At 48.8% G+C, this 10,000-nt stretch overlaps 1 protein-coding gene across 1 annotated transcript in view; it reads right to left on the reverse strand.

The window, feature by feature from the left end:
- The window catches only part of LOC145398788 (uncharacterized), a 25,870-nt gene extending 20,488 nt beyond the window's left edge, over nucleotides 1-5,382 (reverse strand). The window contains exons 1-2 of the mRNA XM_080271597.1: nucleotides 2,848-5,382; nucleotides 2,717-2,751 (exon numbers count right to left, since the gene is read on the reverse strand). Of these exons, the coding sequence (XP_080127723.1) occupies nucleotides 2,717-2,751; nucleotides 2,848-5,382 (2,570 nt within the window). The remainder of the gene's footprint in view (nucleotides 1-2,716; nucleotides 2,752-2,847) is intronic.
- Nucleotides 5,383-10,000: the final 4,618 nt, after the last annotated feature.

The raw sequence follows: 10,000 nt of genomic DNA on the forward strand, positions 1-10,000 counted from the left end.
TAAGAGCAATGATAGTGTTGATGGTGGTGGTGGTGATGGTGATGACGATGATGGCGGTGGTGGTGGTGGTGGTGAGTGAGAAGTGAGTGGGCAGGTAAGACAGGTGTGCTATCACTAATTAAAGGAGAGAGAGAGAGAGAGAGAGAGAGAGAGAGAGAGAGAGAAGGGTAGTCTGAGATACTGACATGAAGAGTGGATGAGAGTGAAAGATAGTGAGAGAGGGTGAGAAAGTGAGGGAGTGAGGGAGGCACAGGAAACCAAAGAAAGTGAAGAGACAAAGTGAGTGAGACTGAGAGAAAATGAGAGAGAACGAAAAAGTGATAGGAGGAATAGGAGAAAATGAAAGAGGGGGTGAGAGTGAGAGGAAGTGAACGAAAGACGGGTTATGAGAGAAAGTGAGAGAGAGGAAGTGAGTGAGGGAAGGCGACAGGAGGGGGGAGGGAAAATGAGAAAACAAGAGGCAGTGAGAGAAAGTGAGTGAGAGGGAGAGAAAGTGAGTGAGCGAGGAAGAGCGAGTGGGAAAGAGAGTGTTAGAGGTCACAGAGAGATTAAGTGAGAGGAGGAGGGAGAGGGAGGGTTTAGAAGAGAGAGAGAGAGAGAGAGAGAGAGAGAGGAAGAGAGAGAAAAATCCTGGAGGGGACGGGAGGAGAGAAGCGAAGAGGGGAGGGAAGAGTAGGGGGTGGGGAGAGGTAGGGACGCGAGGGGGAGAGGAGAGGGGAAGAAGGGGGGAGGAAAATCTTGAAGTGGAGGGAAGGAGAAGAAAATGAGAACAGGGGAGAAGAGGGGAAGAGGAGGAGGAGGAGGAGGAGGAGGGGGAGAAAGTAAGAAGGAGGAGGAAGGGGGGAGGAGGAGAGATGACAGCCAAGGGACGAATATTCTGATACCACTCACGAGAGAGAGAGAGAGAGAGAAAGAGAGAATGTGAAAGGTGAAGAGGCATATTCGGGGACAAGTCATCACAAACTAAAGTGATAGTGACCAAGTGAATATGACAAAAGAATGACAGTCTGATAGAAAAGTAGATAGACAGATAGATATTGATAGAGATACGGATAGACAAACAGATAGATAGATAGACAGATAGACATAAAAAGACAAACACAGGAATATGACCTTGTGACAGTGTGTGACCAAGTTTAGTGAAAGTGAGTGAAAGTGACGGCATAATATGACACCGAGGCGAATATGATAAAAATCGATTGCAGGAAACTTGAACATACTCAACGGAAATGAAAAATTATTTGAGCGGATGTGAAATGAAGTCTCTCTCTCTCTCTCTCTCTCTCCCTCTCTCTCACCTTCTGTCGGTACTACTTTAACTGCGGCTTCAAATATCTCTCTCTCTCTCTCCACCTCTCCCACCCTCCCCACACTCTCTCTCTCTCTCAGCCATATCATAAACACTGCCTCTACTAACAATAACACCAGCACACTAACACCACCAACACCACCTCAAATGCCACACCATTTCTCTCCCCCCTCCCTCCCTCTCTGGTGGTGGTGGTGATGGTGGTGGTGGTGGTGGTGGTAGTGATGATGATAGCAACAAAAACATATAACAATAACAACAACAATACCAGTAGATATAGTAGTAGTAGTAGTAGCAGTAGTAGTAGTAGCAGTAGTAGTAGTAGTAGTAGTAGTAGTAGTAGTAGTAGTAGCAGTAGTAGTAGTAGCAGCAATAATAATAATAATAATAATAATAAACCTTGCAGTGATTAAAAGGGTTAATGAAGAAAGGGTAAAAAAAAAATACCACTAAGGGAGTCTTCAAAGTTAGGGAAAAAATCAGACGGAGAGAGAGAGAGAGAGAGAGAGAGAGAGAGAGAGAGAGAGAGGCGACTGTAGGCCAAATTAGAGTAAAATGAAAATAGTAGCCAAGCGGATGGAGAAGTGGAGGAAAGATGTGGAGGGGTGGAGGAAAGAGGTGGAGGGGTGGAGGAGAGAGCTGGAGGGGTGGAAGAGAGAGCTGGAGGGGTGGAGGAGAGAGCTGGAGGGGTGGAGGAAACAGGTGGAGGGATGGAGGAAAGAGATGGAGGGGTGGAGGAGAGTTCTGCTTGAATAAAGGCCAGAGTGTCAGACCGCTGGCTCTCTCTCTCTCTCTCTCTCTGTCTCTCTCTCTCTGTTTAATTCACCCAGTTCTACCTCTCCCTCTCTCCAGCCCCAAGCTCTCTATCTCTCTTTAATTCACCCAGTTCTCTCTCTGTCTCTGTCTGTCTGTCTGTCTGTCTGTCTGTCTCTCTCTCTCTCTCTCTCTCTCACTCTCTCTCTCTCTCAGCCTCACTCTTTCACACACTTGTTGCTCTCTCTCTCACTTGTTGCTCCTTGCTCACCTGTTGCTCTAATCACGGGAAAATTCTCTCTCTCTCTCTCTCTCATTTTCCTTGCTAACTTCGCACACCAATAACGGTAAACTCTTCCTAAAGGCTAAGTCTCCCCTTAATTACCTCCTATTACCTCACTCCCATTTTCTTCCAATAATGATGTTAATTCTCACGCTCCTACGACTCTCTCTCTCTCTCTCTCTCTCTCTCTCTCTCTCTCTCTCTCAGATGTATACAATCGCCTGTCCTTAGCTTCACCAGAATACTACCTCAATAATGAAACTAATTCTCTCTGATTCCTGTGACTCCTTCTCACCTGAATAATGGCATTGGCTGGAATTAAGCATAGGGTTGTTTCAATGATGAGAGAGTAAATTCATCCGTTTTCTTACCTTTTACACTTCCTAGGGGGGACTTCAACAGATGGCTTCTTCTCTCCCAGCTTCTGTCCCCGTGCTTCATCTTCCCCCTTCCCTCCTCCCTCCTCCACGCTCTTCCCATCCTTCGTGTGCTTTTCCATGACTTCTTTGGCTTCTTTCCCTATCTCCGATGCCTCTGAAGCCTCATCATCATCATCTTCCTTCTTCTTCTTGGGCTTCCTCTTCCGAGCCTCGTCCATAGCGGGTGACCTACGAGGACTGCTAATTGATAGGCTACTTCCAGACTTCAGCTGGGACTCGAGGTTCTGTATGATCGCCGAGAGGAAGTGGTCGAGCTCCTTGATCGAGGCAGAAGTGGGCAACCGTGTAGGGAGATCCTGACAACTCAATGTCTTGGAGCGAGTCATGGGTATGGGTATTTCCACGTTGTTCCGATTTGCCAGGTCCTGTACGCTTATTGTTTTGGAAAGCTCCTGTGCGTGGGTCGGCATGTTTGAGATCTGGTCCTGTGAGGCCGCCAGTCTCAGGTTGTGCTGTGGGGGGTTAAGGGTGCCTGTAGGGTCAGATCGGCATGCCTGTACTGAGCCACGGTCGTCCCAACTCGGGGTTTTGACAAGCGCCTCTTGCTGTGGGTTTGGGGTCTTGGGACTATCCGCACTGTGGGCCTTGATGATGTTCTCTCGCCGGCTTTGCTTGATTGTTGTTTCATTTGGTGCTTCAGTTTCGCTGGGGGCACTCAATTCCGGGTGAGCCGGCAGTTCCTTGCGAGGAGTGGGATCGTCGGCAAGCTCTCTGGGTGGATGCTCCTGCCGGTAACTCCTCCTCATGCGCTGTTGTCGTCTACTACGTGCAAATGGGTGAGCCCGTCCATGTAGGGTGTGTTCCTCCCACTCTGGGGTCTTTGGGGGTGAGGGGGGACGAGCACTGGGGGTGCTGGGGGAGGGTGTGCGAGAGAGAGTCGTGCTAGGGGAGGTGGATCGGGGAAGGGATGTGCTAGGTGACCTGGGGCGAGTCGTGTGCGGGGAGTAGGAATGGGATTGGGGCAGTGTGGGTGAGCGTGGGATGGCACGGGGGGTGCTGGGTGTACGTGTAAGGAGAACCTCCCGAGAGCTGCCAGAGCGACACAGTGGGGATGGCGTGGCTCGGGGGGTGTCGTGACGCTCACTGTCATGTCGTCTGATGGAGTTCTTCAGGATGGGTTTGATCCGCCCTTCACCAGCAGGGGAGGTGTGGGTACCGGGGGAGACTTGTGTACTAGGGGAGACATGGGTGACTGGTGATCCATGGGATGTAGGGGCAATGGGAGAGCTACCACGCGTAGGAGAGGGCGTGTGGGCGGGTCTGGAGGGTGGAGGAGGGTTGGTGCGGGGTGGGATTGGTGGGGAAGGCTGGGTGAGGGTGGGGCGATTTGATGGGTCATCCGGACTCTTATTCCTCTTGAGTGTGATGGTCGCCAACCTATTTGGATCCAGATCCAGGCTAGTGAGGCGTGTGTGGCTTCGGGACTCGCGTTGCCGACCCAGACTGCCATACGAACCGGCCTCTCCCAGTGAGATTCCTCGCCGACCTGGGGGTGCCCTTGGGACCACCAGTGAATTGGGCTTCCACCTATCACTGACAGGCTCCTGGCCAGTGTTTGTGGCTCCATGGCCAGTAGTTGTGGGTCCTGGGCCTGTGTTTGTGGCTCCATGGCTGGTGTTAGAGGCCCCATGGCCAATGTTTGCAGCTATATGACCAGTGTTTGTGGCTCCATGTCCAGTGTGTGTGGCTCCATGTCCAGGGTTTGTGGCTCCATGTCCAGTGTGTGTGGCTCCATGGCCAGGGTTTGTGGCTCCTAGGCCAGTGTTGGCTGGTCCATGCCCTGCCTTGCAGCCACTGAAATGGGGTGGGTGTGTGGGTGTGCTGGCCGCACGATGCTCCTCTTGCTCTGTGTCGGAGCTGGCGTTGCAAGACTCCGATGAGCCAGAGAACTCGTGTCGCTGATGTATGGGGCTGAGATTGTACATCTTGATGACTCGCTTGCGCTTGAAGCCGCTTCGATGGGGCAGGGGCGGGGCCAATAGGTGCTGTTCCCACACCTCAGACCCCAGACTTTGCCGCCCATCTCGCCCTCGCCCTGGCCGCCTTTCACGAGGGGATGACAAAACGTCCTCACTGGCTGAGCGGCGCTGTCTGCCTGGTGGCGGATCATTTCTGATATCACGGTGGCCTAGAGCTGACAGGGGCCGTGGGGGTTCATCGAGGAGGTTGTCTTGGCTGCGGGACAGCCGCTGCTTAAACAGTCGCTGGAAGAAACTAGGTTTTTTGCATTCACTCTCCTCAAATGATTTTGACACTCGCATATTTAACATGGTGTGCTGGGAGGTCTTGTTGCCAGCCTGACCATCCTGGCTCTGCACTCTGTCTATCCCATCATCCATCTTCTCATACTTGGCCTGGAGCTGGTCCAGTCGGCGATGGAGGCTGTCGCTGCGGCACACCAACTCCAGAAGATCCAATTCCTGCTCCATGGCCTCTGGGGTAGTGTCATTCATGGCGATTCGGCGCCGCTGCTGTGCAAATGTGGCCTGCTGCAGTGGGTAGTAGTTGGGCAGCCCATCGCCAGCAGAAGGTGGGCGCCCTGGCCCGCCCCGATCGTCACGGGACTTGCGCTCCAAACGAAACACTTTGGAGAACATGGCTTCCTAGTTACTTGCTTGGCTACCTGCTTGGTTGCTTGTTTGCCTATTTGCTTGGTTCCTGGCACTCCAGTAAACTCACTGTGGTAAACATGGCTGACTGGTTGTTTGGTCACTTGCTGGCCTGGCCTCGTGGAAACTGATCTCCCTGCCTCACCATCTTTAGTGCTGAAATGTACCAGTGGTACTAATATAACCTGAACACTCCACTGCCTGGCTATGCAAGCGCTCCTTAACTCCCTCCCTGTCCCTCAAAAGAAGGATGGTGGACTGCAAGAATATGTCAGCTTCAGCCTTCAGTCCACTGGTTCACGTTCATATAAGCCTGAGGCCACAACAACAACCGTTTTCCTTACTGCCACGCCCAGCTGCCAAACATTCCCCGAACAGGTTGTAGTGGTGGTGGTGGTACTGTCATTATATCCCTGAAATTAACCAATCTTGTATCGGACCTACTTTCTGGCTCAATGTCATTTGGAAGGAACGGTTTTTGCAGGCTCGGGTTCTTTATTTTCTGCATAAAAAGTACATTGCCAGCACACCGCACCTCACACCGCACTACCACCACTCTTGCTCCTTGATAAATCGCGTCTTCTTTAGCCCAGGTCATGCAGTATCATATTGTCTTTTCCTCAATGTCTAATGCCTGCTGAGTACTCTAGCAAATACCACAGGGGCGAAGGTAATGTCCTCTTCATCATCACCATCATGACCCTCATTCCCACCTAAAGGCTGGGGGTTCACCTAAGATATAAAGAAAACGTTGGGCACAAAATCCTATGCAAAAAATATTAAATAAGCTGATGAATAAATAAATATACAAAAAAAATAGACACTCATCACTGCCACGACTTAATGCCACTTAGCATTTCTCAACTCGCGACCTCACCAAATCCATCCTGGTGCGGGCGAGAACTCCACGGATTGACGTGATGCAGAATTCCACCCACAAGAGCCCGTGCCAGCAAGTACTCGTGTGGATGCGCCATGAGATTAACGTCTCCAGTGTCGAGAAAAAGTGAACTCCATTGTACAGGGTGCTCCGTAAATAGCGCTTCACTAGAGGCTCACCTGGTGATATTTTGTGTGTTCGAGAACGGCTTCATCTTCAGGTGTGGCAGGGGAGGTCAGAAATGAAAAATAATGCAGGATAGACACTGACAACGCTGACAAACCCGTCCCCGCAACACACGAGAAGTCTACTATCGGAGTGCAAGGAGGGTTATAGATGCACCACCCTGCATAGACCCATCCCCTAAGCTCAGTTTATTCAGTCAGGGGGAAGCAGAAAATAGAAAATGATAAATGGTTACTTTCTCATCACTTGCTAACAATGCCTTCTCCCTCCTCCCTCTCCCCCCCCTCTCTCTCTCTCTCCTCATCTTTAAACCCCTTACCACCTTCATCCTTCCTCACCCCTCCTTTCTTTCAGCTTGGCTCTCCCTCTCACTAAATCCTCTTCCACCTCCATACCCTTATACTCTTTCTCCTAAACTCCAATCCTCTTCCTATCATGGCCTCTCCTCCTCCTCCTCCCCATCCTCTTCCCCTTGTACTCCTCTTCCTCCTTCATCTTTCTCTCACACCATCCTATTCTTCTTATTTCTGTTTCCCCTCCTCTTCTGCACCCTCCTCTTACCCTTCATCTTCCTCTTCCTCCTATACTCCTCCTCCATCTTCCTACACCTCCTGTTCATCTTCTTTCCCTCTCCCTCTTCCTCCTCCAAATCTTCGTCTTCTTACTTCTTCATCCCTCCCTCTCCCTCCTTTCCTCTTCCTCACAAGTCCTTTTCCAACTCTCCCTCCACTTCCTCCTACTCCTCCTCATACTGGTGGTGCGCCGTGGCAGTGTGTCATTACCAACACACTACACACTCTCATCTTTAATGCCAACAATAGCAACAACCATCATTACCCCTCACTTCCAACATTCTCTCCCTCTCTCTCTCCATCGTCCTCCTCCTTTACTTCAACTTATACTTTAAATCCTCTTCTTCCCCTCACCATCTCTCTCTCTCTCTCTCTCTCACACACACACACACACACACACACACACACACACACACACACACACACACACACACACACACACACACACACACGACTAATACAAAGCTTTGATTACATTAGGAGGTTCTGAATTAAAGGAAATGGAGTTTATTAGAGATCTCAGTGATTCTCTCTCTCTCTCTCCTTTTCTGCCCACCCCTCCTCTCTCTTACTCCTCCACAACCTCGCCTCTTCTTTGCCCTTCCCCTACCCTCATTCTCCTCTTCATTCTTCTTTCTCACCCTTTCCTTTCCCGTTTCTCTTCACCTTCCTATTTCTCCTCTTCCGTCCCTCCCTCTCTCCTTTTATCTCTTTCTCTCCCTTCTCTTCTTCATTCCTTTCTCCTGTCTCCTCTCAATTCCTTCCCTTTTCTCTCCTCGCCTCCTTTTCGTCCTCTCTTTCCTCCTCTCTCTCTCTCCCCTCACCTTCCTCTTCTCTTCCTCTCCCCCTTGTCCTCACTCACCCTCAATGCTATCCTCTCACCACTCACTCCCCATACTCTCTCCTCTTTAGCTCTTCTCTCTTCCTCCTCGTCCCCTCCACTCCCCTCTTCCCCATATCCCCCCCTCCTTCCCTTCTCAGTCTCCCCTCTCCTCCTCCCACCTCTCTTCTCTTCCCTCCTCTATCCTCACCTCCTTCTCCCCCTTCCTCTTCTCTTCCTCCCTTCCTCTTTTTCTTCTCTTCCCTTCTCTCTCTCTCTCTCTCCCTCCCCACTTTCCCCTCCTCCTCCCTACCTCTTTTTCTTCTCTTCCCTTCTCTCCTCTCTCTCTCTCTCTCTTCCTTCCCATCTCCCCCTCCTCTCCTCCCTCTTCCCCTCCCTTCCCTTAACCCTTTTATCACCTCATATCTGTTATAAGGCTTAAACAACATTCCTCTCTCTCTCTCTCTCTCCCTCTCTCTCGCAACCCTCAATTTTCCCTCGCTTTAAATCCTCTTTCCTCAACCAATAATATTCCATTTCAATCTCTCTCTCTCTTTCCCTCTCCCTCCGCCCCCCCCCCTCCTCTCTCAACCCTCGCTGTAAATCCTCTTTCCTCTACCAATAATATTCCACTTCAATCTCTCTCTCTCTCTCTCTCTCTCTCTTCTCTTTTACTCTCCTTCCTCCCCACCTTATTTCTTCTCTTACTCTCATATTTTCTTCCTCTTCAATTCTCTCTTCTCTCAGCCCATCCCCTCTTCCTCTTTTCTCCTCCTCTTCAGTCCTCGCTTCTCTCAGCTCTTCCCCTCTTTCTCTTCCCTCTTCTCTTGTTCTCTTCCTCTTTCTCTTTGTACCTCCTCCTCTTCCTTATCCTCCTCGTCTTCCTCTTCCCTTCCTTCCTCTCTTTCCTTCTTCCCCACTCCCTCTCTTCTTTTTCTTTCTCTTCCTTTTTACCCTCTCTCCTTCTCCTCCTCCCCCTCTTCCTCCTCCTCTTTTTCTTGATTCCACCTTCTCTCTTGTCCTCTTCTTCCTTCCTCTTGTACCCTCTCTTCTTCATCCCTCTCTCCTCCTCTTTAATCATCTTCATCTCCTCCTCCTCTTCCTCCATCTTATTATTATCATTATTCCTTCTTCTCCTCCTCCTCCTTCTTTCCTTCTTCCTCCTCCTCCTCCTCCACATGAAGGTCTGCTCTCCGCCTCAGATTTTTCACCTATCTCCTTTCTCTCCCTTTATTTTTCTTGCTCTAATTTTCTCTCTCGCTTTAATTTTCCCACTTGATTTGTTTTTTAGTTGCTTTGATTTTTACTCTAATTATTACTTGCTTTAATCTCGCATTCTCTTTAATTTTCTCTTTAATTTATCACTTTCCTTCTCGCTCTATTTCACTTGCTTTAATTTTCCATGTGCCTTGATATTATCCTTGCTTTATTTTTGACTTGCTTTAATTCTCATATCTTTTATTTCTCTCAGTCGCTTTAATTTTCTCACTCGCTTTAATTTTCCCACTTTCTTTCATTTTTTCAGCTGCATTATTCTTCAAGTTCATATATTCTCTCACTTGCTTTAACTTTCACCCTCGCTCGCATTTCTTGCACTATTTAATTTCTCTTCGATTTATTTCTTCCACGATCCGATTTTCTCACTCGCTTTAATTCTCTCTCGTCTTATCTTTACTTTCTCACTTTCTTTAACTTTTCCTGGCTTTAACTTTCTTATTTCCTTTATTTTTCTTTCGCCTTTCGTTTCTCATTTACCTTTGTTCCCCTTTTCAATGTTCTTCCTTTTATTCTGTCTTTATTTTCTCACTGTCTTTCATTTCTCTATTTCTATATCCTCAAGGCCCTCACTTTCAATTTTCTCCCTTTTATTCTCTGTCTTTATTTTCTCACTGTCTTTAATTTCTCCAAATCTGTTTCCTCCAGGTCCTCACTTTCTCTCTCTATTTAGTCAAGGTCCCTATTTTCTTTATTTTCTCTACGTCTTCAGTATATCTTTAACTTCTCTCTCTCTCTCTCTCTCTCTCTCTCTCCCTCTCTCTCCCTTTTCCTCAATTCCTACTTTCATCAATCTCTCTCTCTCTCTTTCTCTCTCTAATTAACTTTCTTTAATTTCTTTTTTTATTACTTATTTTTGCGATTTAATATAAT

This window comes from Coenobita brevimanus, chromosome 46 (assembly GCF_032717465.1).
Source record: "Coenobita brevimanus isolate Jiangsu-jjx chromosome 46, ASM3271746v2, whole genome shotgun sequence".
Classification (NCBI taxonomy): Eukaryota; Metazoa; Arthropoda; class Malacostraca; order Decapoda; family Coenobitidae; genus Coenobita; species Coenobita brevimanus.